Source organism: Xenopus laevis, chromosome 9_10S (assembly GCF_017654675.1).
Source record: "Xenopus laevis strain J_2021 chromosome 9_10S, Xenopus_laevis_v10.1, whole genome shotgun sequence".
In the NCBI taxonomy this organism is placed as follows: Eukaryota; Metazoa; Chordata; class Amphibia; order Anura; family Pipidae; genus Xenopus; species Xenopus laevis.
In genome coordinates this window covers 12539893-12563402 of record NC_054388.1, presented here as the reverse complement: position 1 = coordinate 12563402, position 23510 = coordinate 12539893, and the positions used below count along the sequence as shown (strand labels likewise).

General features: G+C 40.9%; 1 protein-coding gene across 1 annotated transcript in view; it reads left to right on the top strand.

The window, feature by feature from the left end:
* Nucleotides 1-23510, top strand: part of bmp7.1.S (bone morphogenetic protein 7, gene 1 S homeolog) — a 60180-nt gene that overhangs the window by 24208 nt on the left and 12462 nt on the right. Inside the window, exon 2 of the mRNA XM_018238203.2 lies at nucleotides 18613-18805. Coding sequence (XP_018093692.1) covers nucleotides 18613-18805 — 193 coding nt within the window. The remainder of the gene's footprint in view (nucleotides 1-18612; nucleotides 18806-23510) is intronic.

Sequence of the window (23510 nt, the reverse complement as noted above, 5' to 3'; positions counted from 1 at the left end):
ATGCACAGATCTCTTCATTAACCCTTAAAGGAGAAGGAATCTATTGCCAATAGATTAACGACAATAGGCCAGGCTAGAATACTATATTTATTCTGTAGAATGCTTTACCATACCCGAGTAAAAAGCTCTAGAAACGCTCTTTGTTTAGGATAGCAGCTGCCATATCAGTTTGCTGTGACATCACTTCCTGCCTGAGTCTCTCCCTGCTCACTCATAGCTCTGGGCTTAGAATACAGCAGGGAGGGGGAGGAAGCAGACTGAGCATGCTCAAGCCCTAGCCCTGGAGGTTTAAGATGAAAACAGGAAGTCTGATACAGAAGCCCATGAGTACACAATAGAAGGAAAGAAATGTGGTGTTTCTTTTGATAGATGACTCTGAGCAAAATTACTTTGAGGGTTTATTGGTGTATTTATATAGACCTTTCTGATAAAGCTTACTTAATTTTAACCTTTCCTTCTCCTTTAACCCAGTGACACTGCCAACACATGTAAAAATGCCATCATGTCCCAATGAAGAGTTTTCTTTCCAGATACATGTGTCGGCCTCTGGGTAATACTATGTTTGTGGAATGCATCTGTCCTCTTGCAGGATATCTTTGTTACACCTGTATATCTAATTCAGTGAAAGCAGAGCTTATCATATAAAGCACATGTTATGCTGGTGATGGGCTTATTTATTCTGCAGGCGGGAATTTGCGGCAAATTTCCACAAATAAATTTGCGAAATTGCCACGAAAATTAGCCGACAAATATACGGACACCAATTGACTTTAATGTGCGTCAAATGCCGCTGGTGACAATTCCGACACTGGCAAATTGACGTCAGGGCCAGAATTCACGTTTTGTGAATTTTTTGCCCATTTTGCGAATTTCGTGGTGAAGCGATATGGGACAAATTCGCCCATCACTAGTTATGGCCCCTGTTCAATAACCCATCTTGCTGTTACTGTTCAAGCACCATCGTTAAAGTCCAACCTTCAGTCAGCCTCCCCCTCAGCAAGATTTCAGATATGTGAAAACATTGCTATTTCAACCAGCTAGTTCCAAGAATATCGATAAGAACAAACAGGGCCGCTCCTGCCATGACCCAAAGGTGAGAGACTTGCCTCAGGCGGCAGTGAGCAGCCAGTAACCAGGGACGGCAAAAAGCCGCCTACTTTAACTTTAAGAGTGGAATTTTCAGTTTTTAAACCAGAAATTCCGCCCCACTAGTGTAGAGGACGCTATAGCTCTCATGGCATTAGCAATACAGCCCCCCTCTGCGAGAGGCCATGTCAAGCATAGCGCATGCGAATAATGCGTTATTGACATCACACTCATGCACATAATGAGCAAGTCGTGGCATTCACTCATTATGCCGATGTTTGTGCCCCAACATGGCTGCTCGGGCCAGGAGCTCCCTCCCAGTATGGGTGGCCTAGCCTTGGCGAGGGGCAATTAAAAAAAATGAATTACTGTTTCCCCCAACCAGTACTATGAGCAAATTTAGGTGGCTGTTCCTGCTGAATTGTGCTTAGTACAGGGGAATACCTATGCTGCCATAGTTTTATGGGATCTCTCTTTACAGACTATGAGCAAACTTAGGGGGCTGTTCCTGCTGAATTGTGCTTAGTACAGGGAATACCTATGCTGCCATAGTTTTATGGTATCTCTCTGTACAGACTATGAGCAAACTTAGCAGGCTGTTCCTGCTGAATTGTGCTTAGTACAGGTGAATACCTATGCTGCCATAGTTTTATGGGATCTCTCTGTACAGACTATCAGCAAACTTAGGGGGCTGTTCCTGCTGAATTGTGCTTAGTACACGTGAATACCTATGCTGCCATAGTTTTATGGGATCTCTCTGTACAGACTATGAGCAAACTTAGGGGGCTGTTCCTGCTGAATTGTGCTTAGTACACGTGAATACCTATGCTGCCATAGTTTTATGGGATCTCTCTGTACAGGCTATGAGCAAAATTAGGGGGCTGTTCCTGCACACTCCCATACACACTCCTTTATAATCAAATAAGTCAGATCTTTTAAAATGATTTCCTTTTTCTCTGTAATTATAAAACAGTAGCTTGTACGTGATCCCAACTAAGATATAATTAATCCTTATTGGAAGCAAAACCAGCCTGTTGGGTTTATTTAATGTTTACATGATTTTCCAGTAGACTTAAGGTATGAGGATCCAAATTAGTATTCTGGATAACAGGTCCCATACCTGTACAAATACACAATACATTTGTAGCCTCAAAGAACAATAGTTTAAGGCTGCCTGGGTCAGCGAGCCCTGTTTGGAAACTGGAAAGAGTCAGAAGAAAAAGGCAAATAACTCAAAAACCATAACCATTAAAAAAAATGAAGACCAATGGAAAAGAACTGGCCTTTTAACATACTAAAAATGGGCAAACCACCTTTTAAAACTGCCCAGTTGTAATCTTTCAAAAGACAAGTGGTCTTATGGCTCTTACACACGGGTGGTTTTTCCTGCGCTCCCCTGCGTTGCACTTTCTTCCGTTCAGCCGAAGGAGTAGACGCACTAAATTATTGTGAAGGGGGTTGTACTCACACAGACGCATGTAAGCACTGAACCCAAGTGAAATGCAACATGCTGCGTCCCACCTGCGTCCCACATGAGTACAGCCCCTTAATCTTAAGGGCTCTTACACACGGGCGGTTTTTCCTGCGCTCCCTTGCGTTGAGATTTCTTCCGTTCAGTTGCAGGGGAGAGCAGGAAAAACCACCAGTGTGTAAGAGCCCTTAATTGTTCGTTATCAAGAACAAGAATTAAATATGTTATTAAGGGCTCTTACTCACGAGCGGTTGTACCTGCGCTCCCTTGCGTTCCGTTTTTCTGCGTTCAGCCGCAGGGGAGCGCAGGAATAGACGCATTACATTTTTTCCAATGGGGCTGTACTCACACAGGCGCGTGTAGGCACCGAACGCAGGTTGAGACGCAACATGCTGCATTTTTCCTGCGTTCGGCGCCTGTGTGAGTACAGCCCCATTGGAAAAAATGTAATGCATCTATTCCTGCGCTCCCCTGCGACTGAACGCAGAAAAACGGAACGCAGGGGAGCGCAGCTTCAACCGCTCGTGAGTAAGAGCCCTTAGGAAGATGGCTGGAAGAAAACCAGGATGGAACATTATCTTTTGCAATTTTTTGAGGCTGCCCAATCGATAAAGTTACCGATATCCGAAATATGAGTATACCTGTTTCTGCATTACTGTTTTAGCAGTTTAGTAGTCCAATGAATTTCTGAGGATGTTATAGAAGTTCTTCTGATCGACTTCCTTCCTTATTTCGCATTGTATTTGTGAGCGAGTCACCAGGGGGATAAAATTAACATGACGGGTTTTCAGGCATTTATCTCTTTTACACCAATTACCCATTGGGAGATTGAATCAACCCCTTCCTACATTATTACTTTCCTTTGTTCATTATCTTGATATGAAACAGACATCATCTAATGGGAGGAAGACATGTTCTAATCTTCATCAATCAGCATTAGTTGTAACTGCTAAACGAATTCAGGACTTTTCAATTAAGGATGAATATTGTCAGCGGGCCTGAGATAACGGCCTTGATGTTTGCTTTTTCTGTGAGCATTAACCTCTGCCAGGAGTTCAGTGGAACAGAATAGGTTTGGATGGAGATTTACAAATACACAAAGCAATTTAAAATGAAAGCAGGCACAGATTTTTTGACAATATGACAGCTACTCCACTAAAGGCAGAGGCTAATATACAGTACTCCTACTGGAAAGTATACAGTTGTTAGAAATTTAACCTAGCTAAGGAGGATATTATAGGTATCTGACCAGTTTCTGTGATCATATAAAGGCACAAGGCTGCAGGCTGAGTTATACAGGGAACTTTGAGTATAACTCATGTATTATAAGGGATAATGTACCCCCTACTGTAAATGATAAGGATATTAGAAGTCACTGAGTGGTTGTTCTGCGACCATATAAAGACACAAGGCTGCAGGATGAGTTATACAGGGAACTCTGAGTATCACTCATGTATTATAAGGGATAATGTACCCCCTACTGTAAATGATAAGGATATTAGAAGTCACTGAGGGGTTGTTCTGTGACCATATAAAGACACAAGGGTGCAGGCTGAGTTATACAGGGAACTCTGAGTATCACTCGTATTATAAGGGAGAATGTACCCCCTACTGTAAATGATAAGGATATTAGAAGTCACTGAGGGGTTCTGTGACCATATAAAGACACAAGGCTGCAGGCTGAGTTTTACAGGGAACTCTGAGTATAACTCATGTATTATAAGGGATAATGTATGTACACCCTACTGTAAATGATAAGGATATTAGAAGTCCTGTAACTCTCTTTTAATTCTCTCTCTTCCCCTCCAGAGACTGTCACCTCTCCAGTCCATAATGAACACTGCTGCGAGGCTCATACACTTCAGCAACCGCTCCTCCTCTGCCTCGCCATTCTGTCAATCCCTGCACTGGCTTCCGTTACCTTTCAGAATTAAATTCAAATTAATGACACTGACTTTCAAAGCACTTCATAACTCTGCCCCACCCTACATCCCTGAACTCATCTCTATATACTCACCCAACTGCTTACTAAGCTCCTCTACTGACCTGCTACTCAACTCTTCTCTCATTAACTCCTCACATGCTCACATTCAAGACTTTGCAAGGGCTGCACCCCTCCTCTGGAATTCTCTTCCACGGTCTGTCCGACTTTCTCCCAACCTTTCTGCTTTCGAGAAATCTCTGAAAACGCAGTTCTTTCGAGAAGCCTACCCTCACTCTGCTTAACTACCAAACGCAACACCACATACAGTACATTTCTCACCCACTTAATTCGATCTTGTCCATTCCCACACCTTGTGTATTACTCCCTTCCCTTTAGAGTGTATGCTCTTTCTGCATAGGGCCTTCCTCACCTTTTGTACCGGTATTGATTGTGATGTATGTAACTCCATATGTTCTATGTATATAATTCATGTGATTTAGTTGTATAATCACATTTACATTACAGTATTACGCAATATGTTGGCGCTATATAAATACATGTTAATAATAGAAGTCACTGAGGGGTTCTGTGACCATATAAAGGCACAAGGCTGCAGGCTGAGTTATTCAGGGAACTCTGAGTATCACTCATGGATTAAAAGGGATAATGTACCCCCTACTGTAAATGATAAGGATATTAGAAGTCACTGAGGGGTTGTTCTGTGACCATATAAAGGCACAAGGCTGCAGGCTGAGTTATACAGTGAACTCTTAGTATCACTCATGTATTATAAGGGGTAATGTACCCCCTACTGTAAATGATAAGGATATTAGAAGTCACTGAGGGGTTGTTCTGTGACCATATAAAGGCACAAGGCTGCAGGCTGAGTTATACAGGGAACTCTGATTATCACTCATGTATTATGAGGCATAATGTACCCCCTACTGTAAATGATAAGGATATTAGAAGTCGCTGAGGGGTTGTTCTGTGACCATATAAAGGCACAAGGCTGCAGGCTGAGTTATACAGTGAACTCTGAGTATCACTCGTGTATTATAAGGCATAATGTACCCCCTACTGTAAATGATAAGGATATTAGAAGCCACTGAGGGGTTCTGTGACCATATAAAGGCACAAGGCACAAGGCTGAGTTATACAGGGAACTCTGAAGAAAGTAGAAGACACTGAAAAGTTTTCTGTTCATATAAAGGCACAAGGCAGTGACTGATGTTTTATTGAAGGCTGGAACTTCAAGCTGACTTCCAATTTCTTTTAATGTAGAATGTACATTCTTTTTTTTTTATAATACACACAAGTCCATTTATAAGAGTATAATCTATATAAAAAAAAGAATAAAAAAAGCCAAGCCCATAGGCTGAACTTTTTAGGTCTAGAAACCAAGTCACTTGTGTATCATAAGAAATAATGGGCACACTATTGACAATTTAAAAATATATATATATTTATTTAGGTCCTAGAACTTCCAGTATGTGTACCTGTTAAACAGCATAGCAACAGCCGCTAGTGGTCATAATTAAATGGTGGGAATTAAACTGTAAGCATCAGTTGAGGCAGTTGTTTTCCCCACAAAAAGAATAAAGCTGTCGATTGCCTGTATCCTTATATCTGACTTGAGAGCAGAGATATGATAGGGCATAAATGGAATAAAGGTGGCCATAGATGCACTATAAATACCGTACATTGAATGAATTTTCGTATGATATTCGGTGCATGTATGGTGGGAGACAAGCCGACCGATATCAGCAGAAGACTTGGATATTGATCAACTCGTCTGGGCAGGAAAATTTTGATTGGGCGTCTTTGAAGACACCTGAACATCGGCCATTGTTAGTGCTGAATCGTCAGATACAGTAGAATTCTATTGTTTCTATCTGTATATCTGATGATTCAGCTCTACATTTGTTTATTGAAATGAACAATCTTCTTGGAAAGATCTTTTCCAGGAAGGATAGTAATTGTAACGTCTATGGCCTTCCCTAAGCTGTTGGCTCAGGCATTCTTGGACATCATCTCTGTGTTGTCCTAATTAATTGTCCTGAATTAACAAAGAGCCGGAGACTTTGAGATGCAGCGTAATTGCTTTATTGTCTTGGAAGCCCATATCCTTCTAATCTACAGCTTGTGCAAACATGTTTAACGTGTGTTAATGTGTTTTCCAAGCGGACCCTCTCAGCAAAGTCCTGCTTCTCATTAATTGACATCAGTAGCACTCTACAGGATTTCAAAGGTTTGGCCCGGCCCACATTGTGTTTCCAATTTCCTAACTTTCCTGTGTTTGGAATGCCAATTTCAATTTCTTCCCATGGAGAAACCGTGTTTGCCAAGTAGGGATTTTTTTTTTATATAGATGGCTACTATGACTTTGCCAGCATTTAATGATTAAAAGGAAAGTTTCCTTGCCCTTTCATGACATGCTAAACACTAATGTCTGGTTGTGATTATAAGGAGCTCTTCTCTTGGCCATTGCTAATGGACCAAATTATTAAGCAAGTGCAACTTTATATCATTTTATTTTTGTATTATTCATAACATCAGAGATCTTTTAAGCATTTAGATATATTGTGACCTACTATATTAAAAATATTAAAGGGTTAAACTGATACTATATAAAATGCCCCTTATTTAAGATTTTTTATTCCATTTATAATTAGTACCACCAGGAACTCCATTGCTAAATATAAACTGCCTTGAGGTTTTTTCCTTGGCTTTCCAAAATGTTTTTAACATGCTGGGGCTGTGGTACATGGAGTGTAAAATCAATAGGTATCAGAAATGATCTGTGCCACTATGATAGAATGCTCTGGAAATTTTGCTAGAATCTCAGCCATAAAGCAGGACAGGACTGCTGCTTACAATGGGGATCAGATAGGATCTGTGCAGCCACTCGGACAGAATGCTCTGTTATACAGATAGCTAGAATCTCCGCCATAAAGCAGGGCAGGACTGTTGCTTACAATGGGGATCAGATAGGATCTGTGCAGCCACTGGGACAGAATGCTCTGTTATACAGATAGCTAGAATCTCAGCTGCCATAAAGCAGGACAGGACTGCTGCTTACAATGAGGATCAGATAGGATCTGCGAAGCCACTGGGACAGAATGCTCTGTCATACAGATAGCTAGAATCTCAGCTGCCATAAAGCAGGACAGGATTGTTGCTTTCAATGGGGATCAGATAGGATCTGTGCAGCCACTGGGACAGAATGCTCTGTTATACAGATAGCTAGAATCTCCGCCATAAAGCAGGGCAGGACTGTTGCTTACAATGGGGATCAGATAGGATCTGTGCAGCCACTGGGACAGAATGCTCTGTTATACAGATAGCTAGAATCTCAGCTGCCATAAAGCAGGACAGGACTGCTGCTTACAACGGGGATCAGATAGGATCTGTGCAGCCACTGGGACAGAATGCTCTGTTATACAGATAGCTAGAATCTCAGCCACAAAGCAGGACAGGACATATGAAATTACAGCAGTTGAAACATTTGGTAAAGGATTTTAGAGACGGGAAGCTAAAAAAGAATTTTAAAGGTATAGCAATGTGGGTACAGAGCATCGTGGGACTATTGGTTGTCAGACAGCAACATACTTGTGCTAAACCTAATACCCACTGGGGAATTTTTAATTCCTTTCAGGCCTTTAGTTACAGAAAGAAAAATAGACCCTCAACTCCTCAGGAAACTGGTGCGTGTGCGGGGAAAATGTAGTTTTATGTTGCACTGTAGTGCATAACACTTATATGCTGTGCAGAAGCTTAAAGGAGAACTCAACCCTAAAGTAAAAAAAACTCTACCCCCCTACCCTACATAGACCCCCCTCCCTAAGTCTTTACTTACCCCTCGGTGCAGATTCTGTCCAGCAGAGTTCACGGCAGCCATCTTCCGGCTCTTCGGTAATCTTCGGAATGAGAACACCACTTCTACAATTTCCGTGAATTTCGGCACATGCTCAGTTGTCACGAAACAGGAACTTGCTCCAACTGTGCATGCGCCATTACAGCACTTACTTTCCGAAGATTACCGAAGAGAAGAAGATGGCTGCCGTGAACTCCGCTGGACAGAATCAAAAACAATGTGACATAACTTTGGTTAGTTTGCTTTTGATCCTTAGCAGGCAGGTCAGATTCAAAAGCAAACTAATTAAATAGTTATGTCCTATATGGGCCACCATCATAGCAGGGATTGGTGACTGACTGGTAACAGGTTAGAGAACTGCAAAGTTGTGTTCTGGCTATTTAGAAGCAGGAAACAGTAAGACTGATTCCAAGAGTCCAAAGCAGAAAACAGAACCTTTGAGACTGAGTCCAACAGTCTGAAGCAGAAAACAGAATCTGTGAGCCTGAGTCCAAGAGTCCAAAGCAGAAGACAGAATCTGGGAGCCTGAGTCCAGAGCAGAAAACAAAATCGTTGAGTCTGTGTCCAAAGCAGAAAACATAATATTTGAGACTGAGTCCAAGAGTCCAAAGCAGAAAACAGAATCTGGGAGCCTCAATCCAAGAGTCCAAAGCAGAAAACAGAATCTAATACTAAGTCCAAGAGCAGAATACATAACATTTGAGCCTGAGTCCAAGAGTCCAAAGCAGAAAACAGAATCTGGGAGCCTGAGTCCAAGACTCCAAAGCAGAAAACAGAATCTAAAACTAAGACTAAATCCAAGAGCAGAATACATAATATTTGAGCCTGAGTCCAAGACTCCAAAGCAGAAAACAGAATCTGGGAGCCATGAGTCTGAAGAAGAAAACAGAATCTGAAGAATTGGTTACTTACTACTCTGATGGCAGAGTGCACAGTCCACCATTTTTTTTGCACTTTCCACACTGCGTCCTCCATTGAAGAATTGTTGTAGGTTTTTGAACTCAGTTGAGGGGTTTAGAGGTTGTAGGTACCCACCTTTTTCCTTTGCTTGCACATCATTAATAAACTGGCCTGTGCTCTCCTCCTGGGGGGCTATAAAAATCCCTTGAAGGGCCAAATGCCATCTGTATCCTAGTGACAGTCGCCTGACAAGCAAGTCACATTCTTCCAACAGCATGGACGCCAAGTGCACCTGCTGAAAGCTTCTTAATTTTCCTTGGATCTGTTTATGTAATGACATGATCTATATTTTACGATGTTTCTGCGGTTAAAAATTATGTTTTCAAATGTTGTTGGACACAAACACTCAAGCTGACATTCAGTACTGCTTGTACATGGGAGCCGTGCCATTGGATCCGCTACATTTTTTGTCAATTAGTCAGCCTGGGTTCTGTCCTGCAGTAGGAATAATACTGATTAATGCCTGATGGACAAGCTGTTCTTTGTTGCAGGACTTTTAATCCCTCTGTCCGCTGCTACACGGGGAGCTTTAGCTCAACAATAGCGATTTGGACCAAGTAAGGAGAACCCTGTATTAATGTATACATAGTATTATTTATAATAATTTCACGTCTTTAATACAGATACATTTAGAGAACTGCAGAATGGAAATCCAATCTGTTTTATCTACATGTTTTATCAAAGCTGTTGCATGAAAGCCTTTTTCATGTACCAACGCCATGTAAGATGCCAAATACATTGTCAGTTCAAATGATTGGTTGCTTAGTTGTCCACATGAACAGCCATTTATAATGATCTGTAGCTTTAAGTTTAGCCAAAGCCCCTAGTCTTGTTGAATCCCTGGAAATGTTCTCTGTTGTGAAGAACAGTATCCAGCTATAAAACTGGGTATCCTGAATGTTGGCTCGAGAATGGCTGTATCTTATGTGACATCACAGTGGAAACAATAATGATCTCATTGAAGAGCACTAGGAGATCATTTCCAAAACCAAACTGAAATATCCCTGCAGGACTCGCAACGTGTTATTTGCCTCATTAGCTCTTATTGAGGTGAATTGGCTCTTAGCTTTCCTGTTACCTGTAATTACTGTAATTTAAAGCAGCATGTGCGTCAGACTTCTGTTGTGTAACCCATGTAAATATATGTTGAAAACACAAGAGAATGAAAAGCAGTCCAGTAATTCACAGGGTCAGTAGTATGCTTAAAGTGTGCCATGAGTTTGTAATAGCCTGAAGGGCATAACTATCAATTACTGGGCCCCACAACAAATTCATTTTAGGGTTCCAAAATGTCCAGAGGTTGCCCTGTTTTACCAATATCTATTGAAATTGCTCATTAATTAGGGTCTTGTAGGGCCCCTATACCTCCTGGGCCCCCCTGCAGCTGCAAAGTCTGCTTCTTCTGTAGTTACACCCCTGATCTGGAACAAAGTTGGCTGGTATATGTTCTTTCTGGACCTAGTAATCCTCATGGAAATTTCCAGCATGCTACTATAAGGCGTATCATGCTGGCAATGAAGCAAGGAACAGTAAGAGCTCGGAGGGTTTGGGAAGGCACTAGATCTCATATTCTTCCTGCTACTGGTAATGAGAGACCTAAAAAACAAAAAAACAGAATTTATATCTAGCAACATTGAGGGTTGCTGAGAATGGAACCGGACCTGATAATCCTCCCTTTCCTAAAACTACCACTTTGGGAAGAACTTATAGGGAATAAACCAGACTGCATAGAAAGGAACTGTCAGGGTTGGGTCTGGGAATCCATATTGCAATTTCCAGGAAAGATACCATTCAAGGAGAAAAAAAATAAATAAAATAACTAGGAACAATGAGTAGTGAAAATGGGAGAGTAAAAGAAAAGGGGACATGGGAAACAATGAGTGATAAGGCCGACTGTTATGGTCCTATGGATAGACAGAACCGGTTAATTACAGGTCCCCATGTTGTAAGTCCACAACAGCCTGATAGTAAGCATTCAGGGCTTTGTAGAAATCCAGCATTCACCATATCCCTCAACATTTTATAGGATTTGGATCATAAGCGTTCAGGCGAACCAAATCAGAACCTGTAATATGACTTTAAAACTCTGGACTGCTGAAGTTTTTTTTCTTAGCTGTTGCTATTTTTTTTAACATTTCTTCCATACTATGCAGATTGGGGGTCAGATGGGGTTTGACCAAATATTTTGCAGAAGATTTGCTTCCATAAATAATGAATTGGTGCATCCGTAATCTGAATAGGAACCCCTAGAGTTCCTAAGGAATGTTTGTCCTAACTGCTCTCGAACAATTGAAGCAGAAATTGTACAGTTTAAACAGTATTTTTCTCAGGATACCGGAGTCAGCGAAGGATTTCATTCTGACTTTATGACTCACCGTTGCCCTGTTTACAAGGATCTAAGAAAACAAACTTGTCTCTTAAAACTCGTTCTCCATCGCACGTGCGACTCTTTTATAGAAGCCAAGAGCTTTTTAAAGAGGGTTTACCCTGCTCCTCTCGTTTCATATGTTGCCAGTAGATGAATACACACGTCGCAAGAAGACTTTCATTTCACGTACGAGATGCAAATCTTCTGGATTATGTGGAACAGAAAAACCTTTAATTCTACTGCACCTGCAATTTTCATAATGATTTCAGCTTGATGGAATCCAGACCGCAGGAAGGATTATAAATTCTCATTTGATTTCATTTACTTCTGAAAAGGCCTTAAACCAGCTGTGCCTGAGTAAAACATGATCCTTCTGCACAGATTTTGGAAATGAATTTTCTTGTAGTTAGGGATGTCTTGTTATATATAAGCAATCATAGGTAGCAGAAGTGGAGATAGAAAAGGTCCCGTGGCTGGAGGCTAATTGAATCCATCCTCTGTTTTCTCGGAGCCTACAAAGATAGGATTGTTTGCACTCGCCGCGCACATGTGTTGAGACTTAAGTGTTTAATTTACATTGAAGGCTATTCTATTACACGATTCCTTTGACATCTGTTCATTATGGGAATTGAGTCATAATATAAATGCAACAGGACCTTGTAGCTGGGGAGAGAGGGATAGGCTTGGAAAAGCTTTTTTTTTTGCAATGTGCAACTCATTTGTTTATGGTTGACGGTTACTTTGTAGAATGACTTTTTCTGTCCACTGGAGGTATTTTATATCCATTAAGTGAAATGCAAACCTCTCCATGTACATCATAAGCTTTATTAGTAATGTATTTCTCATTGGATCTCATGCATAACGGCCTTTTGAGCACAGGCAAATTCCATCATTTTGCTCTGACTGTTGGATCACACTTAGCCCATGATTAAGTTCCTTGCTGGTACGAAACGCGTAGGGCCTATGGAGATGGATTTATACTTTTAATTGTGATCAATAAAGATTTAACTTTTTAACTTATACTATTGGCCCTGTGGATTCCTCTGAGTGCTGGACAGCCCTGTTCTTTTGCTGTGTGTTTCGGATTCACGCTCCGTGAAGCGGGGGGTCTGGGGCTGGAGCACCTGGACCACATGATCAACTTGGTGAGCTAATTATACTTTTATTCTGGAGCACCATTTTCCTTCCTTTATAATATGGATCACACTCATGCCCATGACATCTGATGACAGTCCTGACAGCTTATTAGCATATCAATGCTGGGTTCTGAACCAAATAATACATTATTTTGTATAGACAATTTATTTTAATTTGGACAGCACTTGGCATTGTAGTTTAGCCATAAATGAACATTTAAGATGAAGCATCTGGCACACAAAGCTACTGTATACTCCTTTACCCAGTGAAACTAATCATGTGCATTATATGTGCCAGATGCATCAATGGAGCCTGCTACTGCCATTGGCCAATACCAAACATTGATCCCAATAACTGTAGATAAGCAATGTCTAAGTTCCTTTCCGGTATTTTGCATTTCAGGATCAAAGCCTGCATATTCTGAGTTCTTACAACATTTCTTCTAAATATCTGTAGAATATGATAAGCTTTACCAGTGAAATGAATTGTGTGTATTATATGTACCAGGTGCATCAATGAAGCCTGCTCCATTTGTAGATCCTAACGCCTATTGACAAGACTTGGTATGGCCGATACCAAACGTTGATCACAGTGTAGAAGGATACAGATAAGCGATGTCTAAGTTGCTGTTCTGTATTTTGGATTTCTGGATCAAAGTCTGAATGTTCTGAATTGTGAAAAAAATTCTTAGAAATATCTGTAGAATATTATAAGCAAGATAAAAAAAACCAAGAAACAGGGGTTGAGGTGTGTTTAATCTAAAACTCCAGGAACCCCCAGGATCGTACTTCTCCCTGACTAAACTCCTCATGACAAATAACAGTGGGTGATACTGTGAGCCTTCAGTATAGAAAACTATAGAACAGCAGTCTCTCTAAATAAATTGAAAGTCTGTCCATTTTGCATTCTGTGTCTAAACACAGTGGGGGTAATTTATAAACACTGGGCAATTTTGCACCTGGGCAGTAACCCACAGCAACCAATTAATGATAGACGTTTTCTTTTTAGCCAGCTGCAAGTAGAACAATGAAAGCTAATTTTGATTGGTTGCTTCTGGATACTACCCAGGTGCAAATTTGCTACACATGCATATAAACTCCAGATTTTACTGTAACTGGAATGAAGACTAAAGGTGGCCATACACTGAGAGATTCGCTCATCTCTTCCCGATATGCCCACCCTAGGGCCCAACAATCGGATCATAATGAAATGTAAACGGGCGGTTGGGTTGACAGATTCGGTCCGCGATCCGATGGGATTTTTAGTGGCCGACTTTCAGGCAGATATCGACCGGAGAAGCCTGTCAGAGGGCCCCATCCATGGGCCAATAAGCTGCGACTCGGTCTGTCTGCAGCTTTTATCGGTCCGTGTATGGCCACCTTGAAAGATGCCAATATACGGGCAGATTCAGCATCTTAGCGGACCATATGAAGGGGCTTCCGACGGGTCTCCCCGATTGATATGAGGCCGAGAATCAGCCTCATATTGATCAGCAAGTGTGTTTTCTCCTACAATCAAGGGCCCCATCGGCTAGTTGATGCGATCCTACGACGCGTTGGCACACTTTTCCTTTGTTATAATCCAATAATTTGGCCCTAGAGTCAAATGATTGGATTGACCCGATATCACCCTGCCTTTGGCAGGCATATTACGTTAAGACCCGCTTATTTGGCAACCTCGCCATAGCCGATCTTATTGTGTATGGCCACCTTTAACGTAGCCATACATACAGAAATTTACTCTTTTGGCAATCTCTCCCCTATATCCGGGTGATCCAATATTGGGACCTAACGATCAGCTCACAATGCAAATACGGGCAGTCAAATTGAGGATGCATCATCGAACCAATGTGGTCCTTGATCCAACGGGATTTTTAAACCTGCCCGATCAGCATCTGGCCAACTTTCCCCCAGATATTGATCAGGGAAGCCTGTCGCATACACTGCCCAATAAGCTGCTGACTTAATCTGTCAGGAGAATATATCGGTCCATGTACGGGGACATCACAAGTCTTGGTAGAGCTATGCTGTCCTAATAAGAGGAACAGAGGGAATGTAGGCATTTTTGAATAATCATTACTACATGAAATATAAGAATGCATTGCTGGCAATTAAGTGTGTTCTTGATGGTCCCTGCAAATTTTATGCAAATAATTTCAGTTTCAGTAATGTGATCCACACATTTTTAGCTTGACACATTTCAACAGAAATACTAAACTTATGTGAGCCTGTTATTGGGAACTGAGCAGCGTTTCCCGCTGACGTGAGCCCATTAAAATGAATAATTTGCAAATCTTATAATTGTTGCTTTCCTGGTGTATTTGATGAATAAATAACATACTTTCCGTGACACAATAAAGACAATGACAAAATGCATTTGGTAATAGGAGATGCTGTTATTGCTTTGTGCCACATGTTGTAATTTGTAATGTTTTTGCGACAGTATGTTTTTTTTTTAACACAAATGCTTTATTGTCACATCCACAAAAGCATCACATACAGCATATGTAAAATAAATGTGGAATGGCACATACAACGACAGTATGTTTTTTATGAACAATGATTTCATTTTGTGGACGCAGAGTTAATTGTCATACTGTGGATGAAATGTTTTGTGGTTATATAGCACCCCATAGAGGTTTCCCACTAAAGAGAGCATGGGTCCTTCTTGACAGAACCAAGGTTTCCCATGAGAGCAGGATTTTCTTTTAATTGCGATTGACGGGAGCAAGGTTTATTAAGGTGAATTTTATCAGGAACCAGCCTTATTTTTTTGGAGTGGCAGGAGAAACCATAATTGGCTAGATCTTTATCCCGTTGGCTATGATGGAATTCTACAATTCTATTTTTATAGGATTAACCTGAGGTTCTAGTTGAGCGATTGGAGAGCCACATTTTGGGCAAGCTGAGCAATCAACACGGCTTCTTGTATTTGCCCCAGTAGGGCCCTGGCTTCTGCACAGCTAAAGTGCATGTGTGGGTAAAATATTTTCATCCCCAGGGGTTTGAATGACCCTATAAAGATGTTGGCACAGGCTCCAATCATTTCTTGTTCTGCCTTGGCTGCTAGCGTACGTTGTAAGCTCTACTGAGAAGGGGACTTTGTCTGCAGATTATTACTGTAGATAGCGCATCATCCTCCATGTCTTCTGGGATGCAGATACCTTGACTGAGGAATGTTTCAGATCCTCCTGACTGGTTTAATTGAAATGTAGGTTGTTCTTCGCTAAGTATCACATGGACAACAGGCGCATCCTATCTAGTAACAAAAAACAGATGATCATTCTTAATGGACTGCTCATAAAGTCTGGCTGTCTGAAGCGTTAAGATCACAGGACCTATTTACCCTGTGGGATGTTTTTTGACTGCACCTCATGGATGTCCCATCTGCATCCAATCAGCTAACTTTTAACAGACATTGTCAATCTTGGTGATATCATAATGGCAATTGTAACTTGTTGACTCTTCATCAACTTCTAATGCCATTCCTTTGATATATTTCCATTTTTACAAAGTAGACAACATGGCTTACACTACAGGAAGTATTTATTTTAATTCCTACAGGAAACAGCAATCTGTGGCCCACCTGATGTTGAACTGAAAGTCCCTCTGAATCCCTCAATGAATTTCTGCTGTCATTGGGTGTTGGTTTTACAGCTTTTCCATATAAGTAATCTGGATACAACACAAGATCAAAGAGGAATGGGTGTCTCATTAAAAAATACTTGTTAATGATTGTTAATATCTTTGGCAAAATACTATGTCAGCAACATAAGTCATTGAGGGCCTGATGTTGTCTTCTGCTGATTAAAATGTAATGGTGATGGTATGGTCCATAGTCTGCTTAGAAACCCAACCCATCCTCTATTTTACCCCATCACTGTTAAAGTCGTTGGGGTTGAGCTATTGCCCTGCATAATTTGGAGGTTGTAAAACTGACAAATTTGGGAGACTGTAGATACATGTTAATCCAGGGATCCCCAACCTTTTGAACTTGTGAGCAACATTCAGAAGTAAAAGGAGTTTGGGAGCAACGCAAGCATGTAAAATGTTCATGGGGTGCGAAATAAGTGCTGTGATTGCCCATTTGGTAGCCCCCATGTGGATTGTCAACCTACATTAAGGCTCTGTTTGGCAGTACACCTGGTTTTTATACAACAAAACTTGCCTGGAATTTAAAAATAAGCATCTGCTTTAATGCCACTGAGAGCAACATGCAAAGGGTTGGAGAGCAACATGTTGCTCATGAGCTACTGGTTGGGGATCACTGTTAATCTGTCTGTGCCCTATAGCTCTTCTTCAGGTTAATAGGGTCTTGCTTGAGAGTATAAGGTGAAATCACAATCCAATAATATGTAACTTAAAACAATTTGTATACCTATTTTATTACCATAAGGCTATAAAATAATTGAATGGTTCACATTTAAAAAAACAAAAAACTAATTTTATATATATATATATATATATATATATATATATATATATATATATATATATATATATATATATATATATATATAATCACATAACTGAAGGGGGATCCAAAAAATGATCCTTTATTTGTAAAGCATTAACATATTCTGCAGCACTGTACATATCATTCATCATTCATGTCAGAGCCAAGCTCAAGCATTTTTAAACACCCATAATGGACCATCTATCATATTGAAGGTTAACAGTTCCCAGACTTTTGTAAAAACTTTCAGTACAACAGGGCCATGCATTTCATGTTGCAGTAACAGGCAGGATGTAAAAGTAACCCCTAAGTCAGTGGTTCCCACATTGTGAAAATGGCTCACTTCTGGGGGCTTGGAGCAATCGCAGGAGAGGCTCAGCCTAAAGGACCATTGCAGTGAGATAAGGATGATCTTGATACACCCGAAAGCTCAGTTTCAAGGTCAGTTATGGTTGAACTTATTTGCTCTCCTAGATATTCTTGGGGCTGTGGGTGAATGGTTGATACAACCATGATTTCCTATATCTGTAACGTTGTTGAAAGATAAGATGGGTCCTGACTGGTCCTCCAAGTGTGGCTTAAACCAAATGAAGTCAGTAAACCACTGCCCTATTTGTTTGGCCACATTTAACAGAGAGTTGTAATCTACTGTGCAAATAGGTTGGAAGAATACTAGTGATGGGCGAATTCATTAGACCGGCGCGAATTCATGGCGAATTTGCGAGATTCACCGCCGGCGAAAACATTTGCGAAACGCCCGCAAAAATTCGTCTGCGTCAAAAAAAATTCAGAAAAAAATGGACGCCGCAAATTCCGCACATTTTTCGGCGAAGCAAAATGGCGCAAATTCGCCCATCACTAAAGATTACCCTTTGAAGTGCAGTGTTTGGTCAGAGCCCCAAAGCCTGTAACAAACCTACTGAACTGTGAAGACTTTCAGGCAGCCTTAAACCCAAGAATATCTGGAGCAGCAAAGAAGTACTCTCATGACCTTCTGATTGAGCTTAGGTTCTAGGAGATCCTTGCAGAGATGTTCATTTAGGGAATTTGAAGCTGAGGGAGATTGCGTTGACATTTTTGGTGGAAATATGTTGAATCAAAACTTGAAAAAATAAATATTTTCTCCCCAAATTCATCCTGGGCCCCAGCAGCCACTGTTTTGGGCTTCCCTTAGGAGCCCAGCTTCACAGTTTGGGAATCACTTCTTTATAGTCTCTAGGATCAGTGTGGTTGTTGTGCAGAAGCAAATAACAAATTCACATGTATGATTGAATCCAGAATTCTGTATGAATATATCAAAGTTTACACGTAGATTTTCTGTATGTATTTTTTTCCAGTGGAGCACGACAAAGAATTCTTCCATCAGAGGCGGCACCACCGGGAATTCCTATTTGACCTCGCCAAAATCCCAGAAGGCGATGCAGTGACAGCAGCTGAATTCAGAATATATAAGGATTATATCAGGGAAAGGTTTGAAAATGAGACGTTCCAGATCAGTGTCTACCAAGTGCTGCAGGAACATCAAGGCAGGTATGTCAATGCTCATATATTTTATATATCTATGAACCAGAAAGGCATTATTTCTACAAATATAAGTGGCATCTTCCATATTGCTTGGCCTGTAAAAACAGCATTGCTTGTCATCTTACTTGCCTTGTGTTCATCATTCTACAGACCCCAATGACTTCCCTAAGACAACAAACATGGCAACTTCATCTTTTATAAAATACAAGGCCCAATGGTTGCAATGAGCCATGGAATTAATGCCAAACTTGTGCTAATGGTAATTCCAGGGTTTGCTTAGTGGGTTGTATGTACACTTGCACAACAACACTTGAGTCCGTTGGAAATAACACTAATGTCCTTTATTGATGTTGAGTCCTCGAAGTGATGCCATTTGCACAGAACAAAGTTTGTATGCGGTTTACCCAAGTGGACAGTAATTAGTGTCTGCATTGGGTAACTTTACAAGTTGCAGCTCAAGTTGTTTTCCAGGTGGCCCCATGACACTGGAATTCCCCATTGCCGAGGTCTTCAAATTAGACTTCTCTTTTTTATCCAAAAAAGATTTGAAAAAAAATTTACACCAAATTCCACTCTAACTGTCCATTGGTCTGGGCACCCCATCAACTGCTTCATCCCACTCACATTCTGGATACCATTGCCTTAGAGTAGTGGTTCTCTCAAATTGTGTTAAAGGGATCCTGTCATCGGAAAACATGTTTTTTTCAAAACACATCATTTAATAGTGCTACTCCAGCAGAATTCTGCACTGAAATCCATTTCTCAAAAGAGCAAACAGATTTTTTTATATTCAATTTTGAAATCTGACATGGGGCTAGACATTTTGTCAATTTCCCAGCTGCCCCTGGTCATGTGACTTGTGCCTGCACTTTAGGAGAGAAATGCTTCCTGGCAGGCTGCTGTTTTTCCTTCTCAATGTAACTGAATGTGTCTCCGTGGGACATGGGTTTTTACTATTGAGTGTTGTTCTTAGATCTACCAGGCAGCTGTTATCTTGTGTTAGGGAGCTGCTACCTGGTTACCTTCCCATTGTTCTTTTGTTTGGCTGCTGGGAGGTTGGAAAGGGAGGGGGTGATATCACTCCAACTTGCAGTGAAGCAGTAAAGAGTGATTGAAGTTTATCAGAGCACAAGTCACATGACTTGGGGCAGCTGGGAAATTGACAATATGTCTAGCCCCATGTCAGATTTCAAAATTGAATATAAAAAAAATCTGTTTGCTCTTTTGAGAAACGTATTTCAGTGCAGAATTCTGCTGGAGCAGCACTATTAACTGATTCATTTTGAAAAACATTTTTTTTCCCATGACAGTATCCCTTTAAGGTTTGGGGAATCTCTCCTACTACATCCACCTGAAAGACCAGCTTGAGGGTCAGTTAGGGAAAGATCTGGGGTTATGTGCTATGCTATATGTTCTTGATTGAACAGCAAATATACCAAAACTTATATTTACAGTATTTATGTGTAACCTTGTTACAAGCCACGACCAAAGGCTGGACTATCAAGGGGGGCTTGAACTGAAAAAGTTTGACAATCACTGCCTTAAAAGCATGTCTCTCCAGTTCCGTAGCCCATTGCTACTCTAATCCTTTCTTGGACAATTTAAGCTGTTTCCATCAACTGCAAAAAAAAAAAACCCCATGTGAGTGCCCAAAAATGTTATCTACAATGCTGTGTATACATTGAGTCTTACTGCCCCTTTTAGGAAGAACATTAAATATTCACCTTAATTTCTGTGTCCCAGGCTGCACCATGGATCAGCATCTTTAATAACTGTTAGGCCTTCCATCAATTATATAACAAGTGTCCGGATGCTTAGAATTGCACAGTCTCCAATGGCCTCTTTTTGTGACTCCCGGCAAGCCTGAATCTGCATGAAGAATTCTATAAACATCTTAACATTTGGTTCTTTTCTGTGATTTGCAACAGTGCTTATGTGCGCTGCCTCTTGCTTTATGAGCTGAGGTTTATGGCTCTCTCAAGGGGAGTGTGGAGGTTGTTATGTACAGAATTTGCTTTCTTTTCACCTAAATTTAACTCTGGGGTTTTCAGACTTTTCAGCAGCCCACCATAGCATGTAACAGGGTTACACACATATATAAACATCATTGTTACAGTTTTCTTATTATATAGGTAGGTTTATGGAGTATGTGTACCAGTAATTCAACATTCACCCCAACTATTTTTCTTGTTGGGGCCATTTCCAGCATCTCAGAAGGGGAACATTGCAACCCAATGAATCAGAATGCTAAAGAGAACACCCTTCCCTGTTGGTGTGAGGCCCCTTCTATTGTATGAACAACCTGCATTCTATCCGCAAGAGTGCCCTGATCTTCATGGTCATCATTTATTTACATAGCACCGACTGATTTACGCAGTTCTTTGACCATATGTATGCATTCTAGTGTAGACAAGCAGTACATTTTACATAAAGTACAATTTAGCTTGACTTGTTGTATCGCCAGGTGCAGTAATGGTGCATCATTGTAGTGATGGGAGGGGAAAATGACAGATTGTGCTGATATTTTACATGTAGCACTTTCTTCTCTTTACTGTTGAATAACACAAGTCGGATCCTGAAAGATACAGTTAAGATGGCCATGCCTGATATTAAATGGCCTTTGTATGATCTCTTATCAACAGCTTGCCTTATTGGTATATACCCAGAAATTCTATTGGCCAGATTAGACAATCACCTTGCATCAGGAGACCTTCTCCCAGTTGGTCTTCAAAGGCCCATATTATGATCTGATCCTTGGCTTCTAGCCCAACTGATCATATCAGCTTTATCTGGCTTAGTGCATGGGTGGCCCAATTTGGCAAAGATCCACTTGGATGGCACCCTTCCCAGATGAGTGGATCTTTCCATGTTGGCTGACCTTTAAGCTGTCCATAGACATATTATTAGTCCTTGTATGCCAAGGTCATTCATTGTAGAATTAAAGTAGGGTTCATAACAAATCAGACAACGTTGTTGCCATTAATTATTAATTAACAGACAGCAATCGTATGAGTTATGACCCATAAATACTAGTGACAGTCACCCATTGATACCTTTAGATCAGGTAATACATGCAAAGATATTATCATTACCCGACAACATTTTTCTAACCTGTCAGATCGACTAAATGTCCAACCACCATGGTACACAAATTGTAGGGACAGTTATTCTGAGTCTACAAAACTTAGTTTCATACAACTATATCTGTGCGTCTAACATGAGTCAACACTGGCTACGACTCCAGATAACTCCTGCAACTCCAGACAAGTCAGCAGCCTTTTGGTTTCTGTATGGGTGGAAATCATGGACCAATATCTGGCTGGTGGTGATGTGCGGGTTGACCTCTGGTTGGGCAGGTTTGGGTTGAAATTTGGTGGGTTAGGGTTGGGTGCAGGTCAGACTTGGGAAATACACTTCTCCACTGCTCCCAAAGATTCTTTGTCTTAAAACAAGAGCTGCGGACAGGTGTAGCTAGAGAGCGAGAACGCACAGGTACTTGTTGGGCCCGAGTCCTACAATGACAACATTTTGCAGGTTAAGGTCGGATGTGGGCTGTCTTTCCTGACCTGCACATCACTACTGACTGGGTATCAGACAGATGTCTTTTGGGCAGATATCTGTTTGTGGCTGAACAAGGACTACATGGCCTGTTGGTGCTGGGCACCCACAATAAGTCTGTATATTTTATTGTTTCCTGAGCATTTGAATGTGGGCCAATCAATTTGATTGGCTCAGGATCCATTTGTTTGGCAACCAATCAGGTGGATCTTTCCTGGAATGACCAGCTTTCAGAGGTTGCTGGGACCTTCAGTTTGAGCCCAGTAGAAATTACCCAAAGGTTGCCAGAGCTTCACTTCAGTTACATGGAGGGCCCATTTACTTAGCTCGAGTGAAGGAATAGAGGAAAAAAACTTCGAATTTCGAATTTTTTTTGGCTACTTCGACCATCGAATGGGCTACTTCGACCTTTGAAACCGACCAACGTCAATGTTAGACTATGGGGAAGGTCCCCATAGGCTTTGCTATCTTTTTTTGGTTGAAGAAAAATCGTTCAATCGATGGATTCAAATCCTTCGAATCGAACGAATTGCGGTAAATCCTTCGACTTAGATATTCGAAGTTGAAGGATTTCAATTCGGCAGTCGAATATCGAGGGTTAATTAACCCTCGATATTCGACCATAAGTAAATTTGCCCCGGAATGTTACAGGGAAAAAACTGGGAGACGTAGTGATGAGCTAATTTTTCTGCCAAGTTTTGCAGCAAAAATGATGGCCATAGAGTCTCAATGGAAAAAAAAATGCGAAACAGGTCAGATTCACCCATCACTAGTAGTGACGTGACTTCAGAATGTTGCTCCAAATTTGAGAAAAAAGCTGGTTTCCCTGTCTGCAATGGTGAGGTTCAGTATCCAACTGCCCCCCCTCACAATGCTGTATTTCATACACATGTATAAACAGCACATCCTAATTCTGTTACTGTTTGGATTCCATTAAGAACGCTGGTGAATATTACAACATAAGATTTATTGCAAAGCCCTATATAGACCGTAAATTATGCATCGTGTGCTTGGAAAAGAGGCAGTACCACTAAATACAGTTAATTGCTGAAACTAAACAAACTTGATGCCCCAGTCACAAGAATGGGAGATTAATTGTGAAATATTTTAATTTATTTCAGAATATGGGAACGTGTCTGTGTACATTACAGCT